The sequence below is a fragment of the Thalassophryne amazonica genome, chromosome 9 (genome assembly GCF_902500255.1).
Source record: "Thalassophryne amazonica chromosome 9, fThaAma1.1, whole genome shotgun sequence".
NCBI classification, from domain to species: Eukaryota; Metazoa; Chordata; class Actinopteri; order Batrachoidiformes; family Batrachoididae; genus Thalassophryne; species Thalassophryne amazonica.
In genome coordinates, this window is record NC_047111.1 from 59,137,990 (window position 1) to 59,158,316 (window position 20,327).

Below are 20,327 nucleotides of genomic sequence, written 5' to 3' on the forward strand. Positions count from 1 at the left end.
GACTGCTTCATATTTTATTGGCATGAATGGCAAATTATAGGGTTCAAGCAGTCTGTTCTTTGTCACGTGTAAGAGAATTGTATGGCTTGAACCTCAAGTAATAACTAATGGAGAGAGAATCTTTTAGTGAGAATGTCATTATACAAACAGGCGCTCACATAGACCACAGCTTGTTGCATCATCATTATTATTATTAATAAAGAGTAGTTGTAAACATTCAGTCTAATTGATTTTTAGGTCAGGTGCAGAGCATCTTCAGGTTACTGATTCACTGGTGTAGTTTTTAAGTCCTGATTATTTATGATTTTTGGGAAATGGAAAACAAACCATTGGTGGTTGAACATAATGTTGGTCTGTTACTTTTGCTCATCTCCTCCCAGAGTGAAGAGTCTTCAATGGTGCCACAGACACCGTTTGTCTTTACATCCTCGCAGTCAAAAGAATGTCTCTGTTGGGCCTGATCCTGTTTTTAAAGATCACTCAAAGTTGTTCGGTAATGATAAAAGAAAAAGTAGACCTATAAGACACACTATATTTTCATTATACAAGTATTTTGATTACATGGTAGAGAACTTGCCAAATAAAGTATAATTTTTAAGTTGCAGTGCTAAGAGACTGTGCAGACAGCTGAGCAGATTTTGTGCTGAACAGTTAACCTCATGGTTTTAGTTGCTGTCAAGTGTGTTGGCAGGATATGTGCTTTTGTCTGGTTTTGCAAGGGCTGAACAAACATGTTTATCTGTTGAACGCCATCTGATACGAGTGTGTTGGAAATGTTTGACATTTTCTGTAGGTGTGTGTGTGTGTGTTTTGACTGCATTACATTGTGCAGCAATAAAACCCAACACAACTTTGCTCCCACAGATGTGATTTGGTACCTTTTGCATCACAAGTGGACACACAAACATAAGCTCCACAAATGTGTTATGTTAAATCATTAGGTGTTTCTGTTATTCTGTCCACCCCCTAAAGCACAGCTTTTATTTATCATCCCCCCATCTCTCGCTCTCTCTGGGCTTTGACTCTAGAAAATTATTAGTTGGCTCTGCAAAAGTCAGTTGCATTCCAGTTGTTATTGGACAGAAGGTTTTGTTAAGTGCTCCTATACTGTACCAAAATTAATGGAACGTTTCTGCAGCCTTTATTTTACATTAATGATGTGCACTAGGGGGAAAACGAGGTTGAAGCAGCGAGACTTATTAATGGAGCACTTTAGAGCACTTTTCCATCTGCATCAGAAGCTTAAAGTGTTTTACAATTATGCCTCACATTCACACAGACACAGACACCGATGTCAGGGTGCTGCCATGCAAGGCGTTCACTACACACCGGGAGCAACTAGGGGATTAAGGACCTTGCCCAAGGGCCCTTAGTGATTTTCCGGTCTGGCTGGGTTTTGAACCGAGGATCCTCTGGTCTGAAGCCCAACGCTTAACCACTAGACCATCACCTCCCTGTTAATGCAGCCACATTATCAATAGTTTCGGAGGGTCTACAACCCCAGTTCCAATGAAGTTGGGACGTTGTGTAAAATGTAAATAAAAACAGAATACAGTGATTTGTAAATCCTCTTCAACCTATATTCAATTGAATACACCACAAAGACAAGATATTTAATGTTCAAATTGATAGACTTTGTTTTTGTGCAAATATTTGCTCATTTTGAAATGGATGCCTGCAACACATTTCAAAAAAGCTGGGACAGTGGTATATCAGGCTGCTGTAACCCTCACTGTTTTCATGCCCACAGGTACTACAGTATTACCTGGTCTTAACAACTACAATGCATTTTTTAAGTACAGAAAAATGAGGTTTGTGTTTATTTTGTGCTCTTACTACAGGGGTTCTGTTAACATTCATGTATTTCCATGTGAATTTTTCCTCATATTATGAAACTGTCAAAGGAGAGATTTCTTGGTCTTTATTTGCAACAAGGTTTTAATATGAGTAGGGTTACAAAAAAAAACAAATGAATGTCCTTTTGATGTGTAAGAGAACCACTGACAACATAAGCCAGCTAGTTTCAGTGACAGACTTTTATTAATGTCCATTAACATACAACAGTTAGAAAGTGTCATTTTAGAATAAACAACTTCAAGTTCTTCAATGAATGATCAACAATAAAATAATTTATTAAGAAAATAAACGTACGTCTTCAAAAATATACAGTTATGCTGCATGAGCTCTCACTGAACAATCGGTAAACAGTGATTTGTCCAAGACCTTCACATTTGTGGTGACGCCATAACTTACACGTTGAAATACTTTCAGGTACGCGGTGACAGCACACATCAAAACGCAGTTTAATTCTCTTTTTGCTGTGAAGGAAGTGAAGGCATGTGAGAGAAAGCGACGTCCCTGAGTCAATATATGAAATCTGAGATTAAAATCCAAACCATTCTGTAAGTCTGCATTTAAAACACTCCACTCACACACAGGTGTTAGCTGTAATGCAAAAACACACATGGAGCACTTTAAAAGTTTCCTGTGTGCGTTTCCTCTGCTTCTGGTTTGATGTAATTTTCTTCTCTTAACTTGGGTGTGGAGTCTCTGTTGCCTTCAGATACTGCAAAAAAAGAAGGGACATTGTCTAATGAGTGATTTTTATTTCTTTATTTAAATCAAGGCTAAATGAGGACATTTTATCGTTTACATTAAACCTGTGTGAGCTGAAGTTCCTGAGCACCACAAACGCACTTCTCACCTCAACTAAAATTTACAGAAATGATCCTTTTTATAAATTCTTATCAGCATTAATAACATAACTGTGTGTTTTTAAGGCTCATGTTCAACATTAACAATTAAAAAAATCTATATCTTTGAAAAGCCACACAGTATTCTGCAGTGCAATTTTTGTTTACATCGAAAATAAGAGCTCACAAATCAGAAGTTCATTTACATTTTTTTGGTGAAGTTTTATGGGAATTGCTGGATTTCTAGATGGGGAGTGAATCACGACTCCTCCTGTACGTTATTCTGTTGACATGGCTGGTTTGATTGACCATGGGCCATATGAATGAAAATGCTAAGAGCAGCTGGTGCTGGTAAATACAGCCACACTAACCACAGTTAAAGCTCACTGGATACCATACCGTAAATGCTTTTTCCCCTGAAGTGTTACACATAAATATTGACACGCACGTCATCCACCACAAGCGCACAGTGTCTCTGTTCCACACGGAGAACAGAGTAATTTTATAACTTTTTCTTGAAATTAAATTGTGTCTGCAGCCAGGATCACATGGAGCTTGTGGTAAATGAGACGTTATTGAGGCGCTGTGACTTTTTCGACTTGTTGCGCCAAGACAGAAACGGTGTGGAGGGGGGGGACACTCCGCTCCGCTAACTGTTCTGATGGTGCAAAGTGCCGCAGAGCAATTTTTCTTCACTAAAATGCACAGGTAAGACTGTGTGTGTGTGTGTGTGTGTGTGTGTGTGTGTGTGTGTGTGTGTGTGTGTGTGTGTGTGAGTGAATTCACACCGCATGAGGAGCGCAGCTTTCTGGAAATCAATTGACAGCATCAATTGACAAATTTGTTGTTTATTTGAGAACATTTTATTTAAAGTGGATATGACACCTAAAAAATTAGGTAAAACTGATAAAAATATCAAAATATACATACAGTCTAGTAAGTTGAAAGTGGTTTTAATTATTATCACTGAGAAATAAAGTTTGTACAGTTTCTCAAAAGTGTGTTTCTTGGAAAGCGCGCTGGTAGCATTCCATCAGCGGTCACGTGATGCCATGACGTCACAGCGTGTAGAGTCCCGTCTTTGTCTGTTCGATTAACAACAGGAACAGATGGACCTCAGCATGGACAGTGACGAGATCACAAACTTTTCTGACTCCTCTTCAAGTGTGGATTATTTCTGACTCGGATCCTGAGATTGTCGCAACAGTGATTAGACCCTACAGATTGGAGCCGTATCTTTCGGACGAACATTCAAACCAGGAGCATTCTGGCAGCGAAAATAATGCCGACGGTGTTTATGGAGGAGCCTAAGCGGAGGCAAGAGACGTGCCAATTCCGATGCATTTTGAAAGGCTGCAGAATATGGAATGGTAAGGGAGGCTTTGATTTTTGTTGCTGCTGTTTATAAGACTATAATTATAGCATTTTCGATTTGAGCATCTGTTTACTGCCTTTGTTATTGTTCCGGAGCCGTGATAGTGTAGCTATTACTTGTGGACCACCGTCATTACCTTCGGGTTTTTGCCATTTGAGTACCTGGCATTGCATTCATCCGTGTTTAGTTACATTATTTTCACAAAAGAATAGGAAATAAACGGCGAAAGTTTCGAAAAAGATCACCGAAAACAACACTGAACATGCCGCCGCCGTGTTTACATGCCGCCGCGTTTACTACGTAAGTTCCTTGACCATTTCCAGATTATTGTGAACATATTATTTGGGGTTGACATTTTATGTGTTCCTGTGAGCGGTGAGAACTATGGAGACAGTAGAGGAAAGTGTCTGCTGTCGGGAGCAAATGCGTGCGTGTGAGCGGAGCGAGCGGCAGCCGGACATTTCGTGCATCACACAACACCGCAGCTTTCGATCAATCTGCCTGGACTTGAAAAGGCTAAAACCTTTTGCCCTTGTGTTTGTGCAATATGCTGCGACACACTGGTCAGGCATATCGACAAGTCCCTGAGAGCTGTGTTTAATCAAAGTTCCTGCCGCTAAAAAACGTGTAAACAACGGCCACCAGGCGCGCAAGTCGATAGGGTCTACACGTAGTGACGTATTTTAGGCTTGGTGCTCAGCGGGAAGCTGGTCACGGGGCGTGCACATTTTTCAGTGGGGGGACGTTCAAATGTTATATATAACGGGAGAATCACGTCCATTTTCCCAAAATGCGTAGGTTGACCAAATTATATAACCTTTGTTACATGTAATAAGACTATGTTGTCTTTAAAGTAGACCTGCATTGAAATAAATGCAGTCAGATCTTTGGACCAAAAAAATGACATATTTACACATAAGATCCTTCTGAATGTACTAAAGTAAATCTGCAAGCCCAGATCTGTCATTCAACGGAGAAATCTTCATTTGAAAATGACAAATTTACAGCTAACATTTAGCCCTCCGCAAATTGTCCCTCATCATGGACGCTACCGAGACGTCACGGACAAGACCCTCTCCCAGCATGCATTGCGCCAATTGTAATTTGTGGATTTATGTCAGTTTGCATCTGCACCTTTTTCTTGTCTTATACGGAAGGATCTACTTTTTAAAACTTCATATTGTCTTGCGGTACGCTTGGTGAGTACACATTTCTTTTATTTGTGCTTGAAAATTATTTTTGTGGACTTTTTCATACGCCCGTTTGATTGAGTGGTGTCGCATTGAAAAACTACTGTCTTTCACCTCCGGTGTACCGTCGCGGGCTACGGAGGCGAGACCCGCAAAGAATTCAAGTCATTAAAAATATATAAACCTCTCTCAGCGGCCACGGAGCTCTGCGGCTCCGATTACCGAGACGTGCGGCGCTGCGGATTTTGCAGCAAGAAGTCTGTCCTTGCGAGCAACAGGTGTCACCGCGCGCACTGCATTAAACCGGCGAGCGTAGTCTCTGGACTTGTGCCAAGTTGGCTGCAACTCCATTCAGTAGACAGAGAGGTGGTGCCGGCTGCACAGCAGACACGGGGGTGTGAGTGCCGCCGCAGCATTTAACGAGCGCATACACTCAGTAAGCGTATCGGGGGCAGTGAGAGCGAGGCGTCGGGGAATAATGTCGCCTGCTGTCGATGCCGCCGCTGATCTGATCCCCGGATCTGAGCAAGCAGAGCTGTATCTCACATTCATTGCAGCTTACTTTTGGATGTTGAAAACAGGATGTGTATAACAGTAACATTACTAAGATAAAATCAATTTCAATGCGGGATCGGACTGAAGGCGGGAACGCGTCGTCTTGTCACCGACGTCATGGAAATGATCCGGATGTACAAACTGTTTTCACAGAGGGCTAAATGTTAGCTGCAAATTTGTAATTTATAAATGAATATTTCTCCGCTGAATTACAAATTTGGGCTTACAGATTTACTTTACTGCATTCACAAGGGTCTTATAAATACATATCAGCTATTTCTTTTCTGAAATCTGACCAAATTTATTTCAATGCAGGTCTACTTTAAGTGTCATATCCACTTTAACTTATTACCAGGCAGCACTTTACAATTATTTTATTTTGCCGTTCGTTTTAATGTTATTAAATTGTTGGTTTAAACAACAAGCAAATTTAGGTTTTGCCTTTTGCTCCCATACTGTACCGAAAATGAACCGAACCGTGACCTCAAAACCGAGGTACATATCGAACTGTGATTTTTGTGTATCATTACACCCCTAATATATATATATATAATTGCAAACAAAGGCTACAGTACCAAATATTAACATTGATTTTCACAGGTGTTCAAATACTTATTTGCAGCAGTAGCATACAAATAAATTATTTAAAAAACTCATACAAATAAATAATAATAATAATAAAAAATCATATATTGTGATTTCCAGATTTTTTTTTTTTTTTTTTTTTTTTTTTTAAGATTATGTCTCTCACAGTGGACATATAAGATGAAAATTTCAGACCCCTCCATGATTTCTAAGTGGGATTTATATATATATATGGTCTGAAATTTTCATCTTAGGTGCATGTCCACTGTGAGACATAATCTTAAAAAAAAAAAAAAATCTGGAAATCACAATGTATGATTTTTTTTAATTTATTTGTATGATTTTTTAAAATAATTTATTTGTATGCTGCTGCTGCAAATAAGTATTTGAACACCTGTGAAAATCAATGTTAATATTTGGTATCGTAGCCTTTGTTTGCAATTACAGAGCCCAAACGTTTCCTTAGTTTTTCACCAGGTTTTCACACACTGCAGCAGGGATTTTGGTCCACTCCTCCATACAGATCTTCTCCAAATCTTTCAGGTTTGGAGTTTCAGCTCCCTCCAAAGATTTTCTATTGAGTTCAGGTCTGGAGACTGGCCAGGCCACTCCAGGACCTTGAAATGCTTCTTATGGAGCCCCTCCTTAGTTGCCCTGTCTGTGTGTTTGGGGTCATTGTCATGCTGGAAGACCCAGCCATGACCCATCTTCAATGCTCTTACTGAGGGAAGGAGGTTGTTTGCCAAAATCTTGCAATACATGACCCCTCCATCCTCTCTTCAATACGGTGCAGTCGTCCTGTCCCATTTGCAGAAGAGCATCCCCAGAGTATGATGTTTCCACCCCCATGCTTCATGGTTGGGATGGTTTTCTTGGGGTTGTTCTCATCCTCTAAACATGGTAAATGGAGTTGATTCCAAAAAGCTCTATTCTGGTCTCATCTGACCACATGACCTTCTCCCATGCCTCCTCTGGATCATCCAGATGGTCACTGGTGAACTTCAAACGGGCCTGGACATGTGATGGCTTGAGCAGGGGGACCTTGCTGCCCTGCAGGATTTTAAACCATGACAGCATCATGTGTTACTGATGTAATGTTTGTGACTGTGGTCCCAGCTCTCTTCAGGTCATTGGCCAGGTCCTCCTGTGTAGTTCTGAGCTTTCTCAGAATCATCCTTACCCCACAAAGTGAGATCTTGCATGGAATCACAGACCGAGGGAGATTGACAGTCATCTTATGTTTCTTCCACTTTCTAATAAATAATCATAACAGTTGTTGTCTTCTACCAAGCTGCTTGCCTGTTGTCCTGTAGTCCATCCCAGCCTTGTGCAGGTCTACAGTTTTGTCCCTGGTGACCTTAGACAGCTCTTTGGTCTTGGCTATGGTGGACAGGTTGGAATGTGACTGAGTGTGTGAACAGGTATCTTTTATACAGGTAACAAGTTCAAACAGGTGCAATTAATACAGGTAAAGAGTGCAGAATAAGAGGGCTTCTTAAAGAAAAATTAACAGGTCTGTGGGAGCCAGAATTCTTGCTGGTTGGTAGGGGGTCAAATACTTACAAGTATTTGCAGCAGTAACATACAAATAAATTATTAAAAAAAATCATACATTGTGATTTCCGGATTTTTTTTTTTTTTTTTTTAGATTATGTCTCTCACAGTGGACATGCACCTAAGAGGAACATTGCAGACCCCTCCATGATTTCTAAGTGGGAGAACTTGCAAAATTGCAGGGTGTTCAAATACTTATTTTCCTCAGTGTATATATATATATATATATATATATATATAAAACAATTGTGAACACTTGTTTAAACTGTGGGGGAAAATGCTTGCAAAGATGCTTGCAAATGTATGACTTTGTAATATCATAGAATCTGGGGTTTTTCCCCCATAAAATGTAAACTTAATTCAGTTTTTCATTGAATTTACAATTAAAAATCAACAAGCCTCAGTCTTCTTCTTCTTGGGATCAGTTTGTCTGTCTGACCTGTGAGTAGTCCAGCAAAGAATCAATGGGCTGTGGTCTCGTGTAGTCAGGTGGGTTGGCATGGGGGTCGTAACCTAGACGGGCCAGCATTGGTGCGATTTCAGCCATGTCACTCATCACGTCAGAGGGAATGTGCCCCACCCACTTAGCCAGAGCGTCGGTGTTCACCGGTTTCATCACCTGGTCGGTCGAGTGCTCAACTCTAGATGGGGAATCAAACACAAGCTCAGCTTGACTGTATGATATATGCAAGATTTTTTTTTAATCCACTGCCACCATGTAGCAGAATGAGGACAAGGTCTGAAAGTTTGTATTTACATTTCCATCCCTCTGTTTGGACTATAAAGAACAAGCTACAACAAACTAATGAACAGAATTACAAGGGATTTGTCCAGTTTCCAGATTTGTGTAGGCTGAGGCCTTTCATTTCATGTCCACTCACGGTAACTGCAGACAACAGCAACAGGACAAATTACAGCTCTGATCAGATTTAAGAAGCAATAAATAATTTGCACATACTTACTTGGACAGAGACACCCCACCAGCCTTTCCAATCAGCTCTTCGTGGTGCAGCACCGACACGTCCCACTGCAGCTCTAAGAAGTGAAGCAGCTTCCTCATTTCCATTTCTGGGTGGAGCACAAGCTGCTCGTAGCGAACGGGCAGACATCGGGTAACGCCTGCAGCCTCGCACTGGCTGAACATGGTCTCCACCGAAGCGCTCCACTTGGTCAGACAGTCCCTGTAGCTGGTCAGGTCAAAGCCAGAAATGGTCACCTATGAACAGAGGAACATCAGTACAGGAGACATATTACACCAGAACATTTGGTCACAATAAGTAGCTCTGTGACAGAACTGTGACCTGGGCTCCACCCTCTCATAATCCAGTGGTATAAATGATGGAGTATGGATGTTAAGTAACCAAAATTACAACAAATTGGCCAAAATGCTTGTGTAATCAAATCTAGAGCTTGTTAGCAGCAGCCTTAACAACAATAGAAACTCAGCATACCTTGCGTGATATCATGGAGTGGACAGTTGCACGCCCGTCTCGTAGCATAAGAACAAATTTGGCTTTGGGGAAGATGCGTGCCAAATACGACAGAGCCTTCAAGGCAAAAGGGTCCTTGTTACAAAGTCGAGGTGCAGGCTCTCCGTGACCAACTATCACCTGAAACACACAATACCTTTGAATAATCCAATTCAAACTGGCTAAGGTATTAATATGTGACTTAACACATTTAGAAGCAAATATTACAGAGGTGACAGAGCAAACAAAACATCATCCGTGGAAAGGCACTCAATGAAAATAAATTTGAACAGTTTACACAAAAACGACATTGTTAATTCAGACGTTGTTTACAAAATAATAAATGCTTCTAAATGTCATCATTCTGATAAAATATGAAACTAAAAAAAATATTTTGAGTGAGTACCTTTTACACTGAATTCTTGTGAGTAATCTATCCTATGGTTTAACAAGAACATCATGTTGATCATTATTATGCTGCTTATGTGGAATCATGCTTTGAGCTGTAATAAATAATAATAATAATAATAATAATAGGGTTCTTATTAATGTGAAATGGTCTGTTACTTCACTGTAATGTTTAATTAACAAAATTCGAGAACTTCTGTGTAAAGCCCTGGTCTCATCGAATAATGAAAGATAAATAAAGAGCCACATAGCACTTTTTTTTTTTTTTTGAACAAGTCCAGTTATTCAACAATCGTGGGAGAACAGTGGCTTTTTGAGAGGCTCTTAGAGGCAGAATATTTGGCCAATGAGGCTCATCTCTGAGAGTCCAATTAAGATTTCAGACTGAATTATTTTTCTTCATGTACATCTTCACACTGCATGAAATTTTGTTGAATTCTAAATGGTTTCCCAAAATATTGAGTAGGGTATAAAAACATCAATGGTCACATTCATACAGAAATATAGGGTGCTTCTAAGTTTTGCACTGCACTGAATAATATTTTGCGGCTTGAATGCGGATCCAGGAGGGAGCTGCTATATTACTTTTTAAGACTGCAAAATTTGGTGTGCTTAAATATTTCTGTCAATAATTCAAAAACTAATGACCTGTCTTGGTTAAAATATGAAAATAAAAATTGTGTATCACAGTCCTTCAATTTCTGTTATTCACAGTAGGGACTCACGTCCACAGAATATGGTATATTTTAAACTGCAGTGACTGCTGGGCTTTGACAAAGGTATGTACTCTGAGCAATGTTCTACTGCAACAAATTATGTGTGTATCTGTCTTTTCCACAGGCTTTAACAGCTTTTTAATAGCAAATAACAACTTGTATCTAGAACCAGCCTGTTCACCTCTAACAGGAACGCTCGCACCGCTGAGTCCAACACCTGGTCGGTGACACCAGCCTCATCCAATCGCATCCTCTCCTTAACGGAGCGGCTCCAGGTGGAACGCATGGCCAGAAGACGGGGGATCACACGGGTTTCTTCTCCACACCTCACTGCATTGTGGGCGTCCAGCATGACGCGCATCAGCGTGGTGCCACTCCGAGGAAACCCTCCAATGAAGATGAGGGGCGTGTCTTCTGGAAAGTGCTCAGGCAGGGACAGGCTCTGATTGGCTGATCGCATAGTGAGTTCCATCCACCGGTGCCGATGGCTTTTTGGAGGACAGTCTACTCCACTCATACCAAGGTAAAGCAGGGAGATGCAGGTAAAGAGTACACAGCCCAGAAGCACGCTCGCCTTTGTGTTCCTCATTGCTCTTTGTTTGGGAATCAAGTTCAGGATAACATTATTGACACTCAGGCCACCTGCTCCAAACCGACTTTCAGTGAATGTGAGGTAAAGTCAAGGCAGATGATGGCGAGTGCGATACAAAGAGCGTGAAGCGATGCTGACTAAGGTGCAGGGAGGATGACTCCTCACTCATCTGCAGCTCCTGAGCTCCAGTGCTGGAGTGCAGGATCCAGGCCTGCTACATTCCACGGCCAGCCACGACTCTCATCCATTGTTCCTAGTGAAGACATCACATCATCAGCCGGCACAGCAATGCAAACACTAACTGCTGCTCCCAACAAAATAAGCAGTTAAGTACTTCATGATTGCAATATACATCACAGTATGAGATGTGATTTTTTTTTTTCCTCCTCATGCACCACTTCCCCCTTTTACTGAGCAAGTCAACATTTGAGCCACCCTATTTTACTATCAGAGTCATCCTGTTTTTACTAACACAATGGTAACTTCATGTCCTACAGTAGAGGGCCATTACTAGCAAACAGGATGTGATGATAATCATTGTGTAATTTAGCCAAGAACATGTGGCACTCTCATACATCCAGTTACAAACTGTGTTATTGCGATTTTGCAGTTGCTTTGCATCACATACACACACACTTGGTATCTTAAGTCTCTAATTAAGTCTTCCTTGTGTTTTTATTCTCAGTGACAGTTTCTGCCATCCTGAAACACAAAGTAAGATCATATTACTATTGACTGCGCCATCCCACAGCTTCCTCATTTCTACTCTGCAGTGTGCACGCAAGCAATTTCATCAGCACAAGTCCAGTTCCAATTCTGCTTATAGTTACTATAAACTAAAATATACAGAATTTTAACAGTTTTACTGCTGACAAGCAGTTATGTCCATATACAGCTTCAAATCTGAAAAAGTTGGGACAGTATGGAAAACAAAAAAAGAGGGGGAAAAATAACGACCCACTGTGAGTTTTATTTCATTGCAGACAGTATGAACCAAAGATATTTCATATTTGTCAACTTCATTTGTTAATCATCCATTCCTGCATTTCAGGCCATTGCAAGAAAAGTTGGAACGCGAATGCACTTTTACTACTTTGTCATGTCATTTCTTCTCACAACATTTAAGACAGTTTGGCACTGAGGATACCAAGCATCCTCAACTGAGGATGAAGCATTTCAGGTGTTATTTTGTCCCATTCTTCCTGTAAACATTTAAAGGTGTGCAACAGTATGGGGTCATCATTGCTGCATGTTTCTTTTCAAAATTCTCCAAACATTCTGTATTGGGGACAGGTCAGGATTGCAAGAGGGGCAGTCCAGTACTCATCTATTCTTCCACAGCCATACTTTTGTAATTAGTGCACATTCTGGTCTTGCATGATTGTCTAGTTGAAAAATGTATGAACATCCATGGGAAAGATGTAATCTTGAAGGCAGCATATTTTGCTCTAATGTCTCATTGTACATTTCTGCATTAATGCCATCACAGAAGTGTAAATTACCTTTGCCAAGGGCACTAACACAACCCCATATCATGAGAGAACCTGGCTTTCAGACTTGTTGCTGATAACAGTCCTTTTCTTCTTTGGTCTGGAACAGACAGCATCCATTTCCTTCAAAAAAAGATCTGGAATACTGATTTGTGTGACCACAATACACATAAAATAATGTGGTCATTCAAGGATGTTAATTTTTCACAACTGCCAGGTGAAGGTGTGTATCTATATGGGCATTTAAATAGTTAAATGGCTTTGATTTTTGGACTTATTTTGGTTTAACTACTTTTTTCTGGTGACTTTCAGCTGGGACTTTGAGAATTGAGGCCTAATTTATTACTATTACTACTACTACTAATAATAATAATAATAATAATAACGATAACAACAGCAGCAATAACAACCTCTGCAAGAAAAAAAACAACTTCTTGTGGGAAAATGGAACCAACCTTGGGGACATTTTTGGCCATTGGGATAGTATGCTTGACATAATTTGACCCTTGGGGAAAAATAATTGGGGAACCCTGCAGTATTTCATGAATATTGTTTTTAAACGTTACAATAATTTTCTCACACAGCTGTTAACAGAGTGGAGATCCTCTGCCAAGCTTTGCACCTCAAAGACTCAGCTTTTTGTAGATACTGCTGTTGATGTCTACTATTTGAAACAGCATCATTATCCCCCCCACCCAATCCCTAAATTGCTCCTGTCCTAACTTTTTTCTAAGAATGTATTGCAGGCCTGAAATGCAGGAATGGATGTATAGATGCAATGGATATAACAAATGAAATGTGACCACACAAAACATGAAAATATCTTGGGCTCATGTTGTCTGCAATGAAATATAACTTAAAAAATAAAGTACTGGAAAAGTTGAACTCTGTCCTTCTCTCCTGGATTCATTCTCTAGACAGGAGCCTGACATCTGGGTGCCACGTGGACAGCATTCCAGGCTGGAGGAGGCTGCATGTAAAATCCTGTTTACGGTGCATTCAGAAAGTTTTCACAGCGCTGCACTTTTTCCATTTTTTTTTTTTTAGTGTTACAGGCTACAGCCTTATTCCAAAATGGACAAAATTCATTTTTCCTCAAAATTCTACACATAATATCCCATAATGACAATGTGAATTTTTTTTTTTTTTTTTTTTTTTTTTTTTTTTTTTTTTAAGATTTTCGCAATTTTTAAAAAAATATAAAACCAAGAAATCACATGTATACAACCCCTGGCAATAATTATGGAATCACCGGCCTCAGAGGATGTTCATTCAGTTGTTTAATTTTGTAGAAAAAAAGCAGATCACAGACATGACACAAAACTAAAGTCATTTCAAATGGCAACTTTCTGGCTTTAAGAAACACTATAAGAAATCAGGAAAAAAAAAATTGTGGCAGTCAGTAATGGTTACTTTTTTAGACCAAGCAGAGGGAAAAAAATATGGACTCACTCAATTCTGAGGAAAAAATTATGGAATCATGAAAAACAAAAGAATGCTCCAACACATCACTAGTATTTTGTTGCACCACCTCTGGCTTTTATAACAGCTTGCAGTCTCTGAGGCATGGACTTAATGAGTGACAAACAGTACTCTTCATCAATCTGGCTCCAACTTTCTCTGATTGCTGTTGCCAAATCAGCTTTGCAGGTTGGAGCCTTGTCATGGACCATTTTCTTCTTGTAAGCTTGTTTTTTTTCTGTTTAGGTGTTAATGATGGCTTTCGTTTAGCTTTTCTGTATGTAAATCCCATTTCCTTTAGGCGGTTTCTTACAGTTCGGTCACAGACGTTGACTCCAGTTTCCTCCCATTCGTTCCTCATTTGTTTTGTGGTGCATTTTCGATTTTTGAGACATACTGCTTTAAGTTTTCTGTCTTGACGCTTTGATGTCTTCCTTGGTCTACCAGTATGTTTGCCTTTAACAACCTTCCCATGTTGTTTGTATTCGGCACATTTAGACACAGCTGACTGTGAACAACCAACATCTTTTGCAACATTGCGTGATGATTTACCCTCTTTTAAGAGTTTGATAATCCTCTCCTTTGTTTCAATTGACATCTTTCGTGTTGGAGCCATGATTCATGTCAGTCCACTTGGTGCAACAGCTCTCCAAGGTGTGATCACTCCTTTTTAGATGCAGACTAACGAGCAGATCTGATTTGATGCAGGTGTTAGTTTTGGGGATGAAAATTTACAGGGTGATTCCATAATTTTTTCCTCAGAATTGAGTGATTCCATATTTTTTTCCCCTCTGCTTGGTCTAAAAAAGTAACTGTTACTGACTGCCACAATTTTTTTTCCTGATTTCTTATAGTGTTTCTTAAAGCCAGAAAGTTGTCATTTGAAATGACTTTAGTTTTGTGTCATGTCTGTGATCTGCTTTTTTTCTACAAAATTAAACAACTGAATGAACATCCTCCGAGGCCGGTGATTCCATAATTTTTGCCAGGGGTTGTATATTGTGAATACAGCTCCACCTATCAGGGAAATAATTTATTTGTTCATAAACATAAAAAATAATAACCTATTCTGATAACACACTATCATCTAATAAAGTTCTTAAGTCTCAAACTGTAATTAACCTCAACAATCAAAGAAAAGATGTCTGAAAATTCAAGGTCAGCATATTTTCTACAGAAAAGCACCAAAGTAGTGATGCTGTAAATGGACTGCATTTATATTAACCACTAGGCCATCACCTCCCCAAGTAGTGTTGCTGTAGGTTCCATCTGACATAGTAAGTCCCTTCGGCTGCTCCCTTGTTTGCACTTGGGGTCGCCACAGCAAATCCAAGGTGGATCTGCATGTTGAATTGGCACAAGTTTTACGCCGGATGCCCTTCCTGACGCAACTCCACATTACATGGAGAAATGTGGCAGGGGTGGGATTTGAACCCGGAACCTTCTGAACTGAAACCAAGCGCATTAACCACTTGGCCACTGACATAATGAATGTATTTAATCACAACTGTAATCAAAGGCTCTCACGATATTGCAATAATATACAAATAATGAATGTTTATGAGTTCAATGGTACGAATGTTTCATGAAGTGAAAGTTGGAATGTTACATTCAACTTGGCTTTGCCTCGTTGAATGTAACATTCCAGCTTTCACCAAATTAAATAGTCGTTCCATTGACAGAATGAAAAAAAAATTCATTATTTGTTTTATATAATGGTGACAATAGATTCTTGTCATTTGATATTAATTTATAAACAGAAAAGGGACTTACATTTTGGTGTTCCACTGGTGCTTAGTCTTAACGATGTAGACGACAATGCCATGCACTGACTTTGTGTACTTCCAAAAAAAAAAAAAAAAAAAAGACTTCATGTAGTTCCTCAATCCAGTGAAAAATCACATCAGAAATTTGACCAGCTTTTCATCCTAACACTCTTCTTGCATCCAGATGGCTTACATTGTAGTGGATTTGTTTTTTTTGTGTTAGAAAAATTAGCAGTATCAATTAGCTCCTTCAAATCATCGTCCGTCAGCAAAACAAACTCCGCCTTGTTTAGCTAAACGCTGCCCTGGTAGTGTGAGCATGCGCGGTGGTCGGGCGTGCAATTGCACATTTCATATAGCACCAAAATTGCACGCTTAAAAAGAACTATAGATTGAGCCAATCACCTAACTGAGCGGGGGCAACTGCTAATGACAGCATTTTGTGTTTGCAACAAATGCAGTAAAAATCAAGTACAGTCCAGGGGGGAAATTCTTACCCAGGCTCTACTGTGCTAAAAATAAGCCAAACCCTATTCAAAACAATAACAACTATTAATAATGAAATTTTACTACTTCTCAACATTTTGCACAATAACAATTTTGTGTACATAATTACCAGGTGTATTATTTTTAAATCATGCATGTCCCTTTGTACTAGTGTGAACAAAATAACTGAAAGTGCTTCGAGTTGGTTTAGACCAAACCCGGCGGAGTGACTGATTAGCCAAGAGCAAAGTAGTTTGATTTTGATGAGAGAATGTTTTTGTTTTTTATTAACTAGGTCACAGGCCAAAGTCAAACCTTTAGCCTAAAGCTTATATACAGAATTTTTATTTTGATCAAATGATTTAAGCTACACCCGTGGCTGCTATTAAAAACAAAGACAAAGTCAGATGTCACCTTTCCTTTGGTCACGTGGCAGTATGTCTGAAGGTCATCCGAAATGGGATAAACAGATTTTTATTGCAGTCCAAATACTGACAGCTATTTCTGGAATGATTTCAGAACAATGCTCTAAACCTGATGTCCTGGCTGCCTAGTAACCTTGTAAATTATTTTATCTTAAAGCCTGGTCACACGACAACAATGAAGGGCAACGAAGCCCAAATGAAACAAGAAATCTGGACTTTTGTTGGCATCGTTTAACCTTTGCTCAGCTTCATTCCCACAGCTGGTGCTTCGTCAGGATTTTTAAGCAGTTACAAAATTTAAACGAATGCACCGGATACCTCAATTCGTCTGTATTTCGTTTTGCTGTCGTTGCTGATGGTTTCTTATCGTTTGCTTAGTTTTTGTAGCGTCAGTGTTTCGTTCAACTTCGTTTACACTTCATTCAACCTTACAAGTTCGATGTATGCAACAACATCTGAACGAATCAATAACTAAAGCCTCGACCAGCTGAACGTTTTCATACAGTAACAATAGTGGAAAGAACGTTTTATCAACTACGTACGAACGTTTCCAATGTTCGTGGCTCACCTGCGTGTGGGCGTGGCGTCGTCAGACACGGACAGTTCCCCATGACCAGCGCCAGACAATGACAGTTCAAATTACTCACCTGGAAGTACTGTGGAAATGAGGGAGAGGCTGACTGTCTGCGGCTTTTAATTATGCTGTCGGTCACATTGTCTTCTTCTTTCATATTCAATGCCGGACAGCACCATGTTAAGGTGCATATAACGCCACCTACTGAGCTGGTGAGTGATCACTGACATTTTACAAACTTTTAGCTGTTGGTCAGGTGATCATGAATGTTTCGTTTAAAACGTTGAGGTCAACGTTAGCTTTGGTTTCGTTGTGTTCCTCTTTCATTTTATGCTCTTGATTAGCAGGCTATTCATTGATGGGAAAAGTGAAAGCTCATTCACCCACCTTTTCTCAATGATTTGTGACTTTATGGCTTTTTTTCCTTTCGTTCAGGAATCGTCATATGCCGTGTGACCGGGACATTATATGGTTTAGGGTTAAGTTTTTCTGAAATGCAAAAAAGTTTGACAAATTGAGCATAACTTCTGCTTCTGGCCCACAGTTTTACACACTTCCCCAAGTCTTGCACAGTTGCAAAATTCTGGTATGGTGCGTATTTCTGATTTGCATACTCCGTAGAACAGTAGATTGGTGGTTAGCGCTCTGTTAGAAGTCCCAGGATGGGTTGTGCGGCGTTAGCATGTTCTCTCTGCGTTTGTGATGGTTTCATCCAGGTTGGAGACTGTCACAGCAGTCATAGGGCAAGAGGCGGGGTACACGCTGGACAGGCTGCCAGTCAATGGCAGGACCACATATAGACGGACAGACAAACAAACACATTCACACCTATGGTCCGTTTAAAGATTCCAATCCACCTAACCTGCATGTCTTTGGAAATTGGAGGAAGCCAGAGGAGTACCCGGGCTAACCCATGCGAACACAGCGAGAACATACAGAAAGCACCAGGCAGGAAGGGATCCCACAACCTTCTTGCAGGGAGACAGGTATAGAAAATGAATTGAGTCCTTCGCGGAACCCTATTAAGTTTGGAACTAGTATATATGGTTGAAGGGTGCCAGTCAATAATAAAGTGATTAATGTAACACAGGACGTTAAAGTCATTCAGGTCACACAAAACAATAATTTATGGTACAACAGAGGACTTTTAGTCTGACACTAAATCATGCAGATTAGTACTATTTTGATAAATTCTAAATTTGGTATTTTATTTTACTTTATGCTGCAATCTTTGCTTTGTTGGAGATTTTACTTTGTTTTATTTTATCGTGTTTGTTTGTGCGGTGTTATTCCCCACCCCATAGGACCGGTGGGTTCTTGCGTTCGTCTCACCACATACATGAAGATCCGGATACACACGTTGTTAATTTATCACAGGCCCAGGAGCAAACAAACATCTGGCTGGACAAGATAAAACCGCCTTCATCATTACCTGCCAATAATTAAACCACACATGAAAATGCTAGTTTGTGTGCGTGTTTTCACTCACCACCAGTGAGTCCGAGGAAAAAAGGGTGAAAAAAGAAAAGAAAAAACCCCGACGTGAACCTTGTTCCAAAACGTTACGCTGTTGTCCATAAAATAAAATTAAAAAACCTCCGTCTTCTCTCATGAGCAGAATCCGTCTGCGAACATCATAGCTGCTATTTCTGCGTCATTTCACATATTTAACATAATCACACAACCTTCCAGCCTCGCTGTTGCTTCAGTACTGAGACGTGCCAATATTAAAAAAAAAAAAAAAAAAAAAAAAAAAAAAAAAATTCAACAGCGAGGACAAAGCTCCACTCTGATTGGACCACAGCTGTGCTGCCTTAGGAAGGACGTCTGTGTGGGCGATTCCTATTGGCTGCGGCTGTTAAAGGGCAATTCCGCCGCAACAGCAAGTTACACGTTTTTGTTTTTTTTTTTGCCCCAGAGGCTAAAATTACTTTAACTCATCGATTCGTGTGCGCTCACTAAAAGCCCGCAGGGGAAATGTAATCACGGAGTAGGATCTAGTTTAACCCCACCTAAGGCAATTCATGCACCATTGTACAGTATAAGTAAACATTTTGTTACACTTTTAGTCTGACTATATGCCACATCATATAACCTTTCTGTGTGTGATCAAAGGTAACAAAATTACAATTAGCAAGTGAATAAGCAGTAATAAAAAAAAACACCTTTTAAGTTTATTATAGAAGAAGTCCATCCATACAAGTGCACACCTTTGCCAAAGTCCAATCTGTTTACATAACCCCTTTTAGCTTTTTTCAGAGAGGCAGTGGCGGCTCCAGATTTTTCTTCTGCAGGTGCTGTGGGGGAGCTTGTCATTTTTATGAAGGTGTTATGAAATAAGGGGTCATGTATCACAACGGCTGTCTGCTACACCTCTGCCACGTTCACAGAATGAACAAAATCACTCACACCTAGGCTATCGTTCAATACAAATATCCACAGACCTACACATGTAGCCTATAGCCTAAAGGAAAAAATATTTCCCCTACCACTGATGTCTTCATAACAGCACAATGCATCTTTTGTTGTGGTTGAAAGCAAAAGCATCAATGATTTGGTTGCTGCCCAGGGCCCATGTTCTCCAAGGGTTAATTGACAGGTCACAAGTTTGTCTGTCCCCACTGCTGTTCCTCAGGTAGTTCTTTAAGCGATGCAGACTTCACATCTTTCCAGTTCCCCTCGTAGATATTTGCTGCCCAAATATCTACGAGGGGCAACCATTTCAGCAACTTGAAACCGATGACACTCAGTCCAACGATGTCATCATGACATCGGCGAATGTGATGTTGCTGAATGTCACATTCATGCATGTGAAAAATTAGGTCAAAGGGCAAATATGATTACACTCATTTTGTGGTAAAAAAAAAAATAGTTCTGTTTGTGAATGCTTTTCTTTTATGAGTGAAATATTTATCTAATCACATAAATCTGAAAATGCCAGATTTGCGTCTTACTGTGAAGAACTCTTCTGGGGGGATGATGTCATAG

At 40.0% G+C, this 20,327-nt stretch overlaps 1 protein-coding gene across 1 annotated transcript; it reads right to left on the reverse strand.

Annotated features, from left to right (window-relative positions):
* Nucleotides 1-2,019: 2,019 nt before the first annotated feature.
* Nucleotides 2,020-19,056, reverse strand: LOC117517195 (protein-tyrosine sulfotransferase 1-like). Its single transcript, XM_034178132.1, has 6 exons — nucleotides 18,829-19,056; nucleotides 10,727-11,390; nucleotides 9,404-9,562; nucleotides 8,915-9,168; nucleotides 8,392-8,593; nucleotides 2,020-2,566 (listed from the first exon to the last, which is right to left on the reverse strand). The coding sequence occupies exons 2-6, from the start codon at nucleotides 11,132-11,134 to the stop codon at nucleotides 2,531-2,533; spliced, it is 1,059 nt and encodes a 352-aa protein (XP_034034023.1). The 5' UTR covers nucleotides 11,135-11,390; nucleotides 18,829-19,056; the 3' UTR covers nucleotides 2,020-2,530.
* Between the last annotated feature and the right edge of the window lie 1,271 nt (nucleotides 19,057-20,327).

What these genes read in the sequence shown, in the direction of transcription:
- LOC117517195 (XM_034178132.1), bottom strand. Translation starts at nt 11,134, where the DNA reads ATGAGGAACACAAAGGCGAGCGTGCTTCTGGGCTGTGTACTCTTTACC. An exon ending in GGTGGGGTGTCTCTGTCCAA is followed by an intron (nt 8,594 to 8,914) that starts GTAAGTATGTGC and finishes TTCCCCATCTAG; the next exon opens with AGTTGAGCACTCGACCGACC. An exon ending in CTTTGCTGGACTACTCACAG is followed by an intron (nt 2,567 to 8,391) that starts GTCAGACAGACA and finishes CTTTTTTTGCAG; the next exon opens with TATCTGAAGGCAACAGAGAC.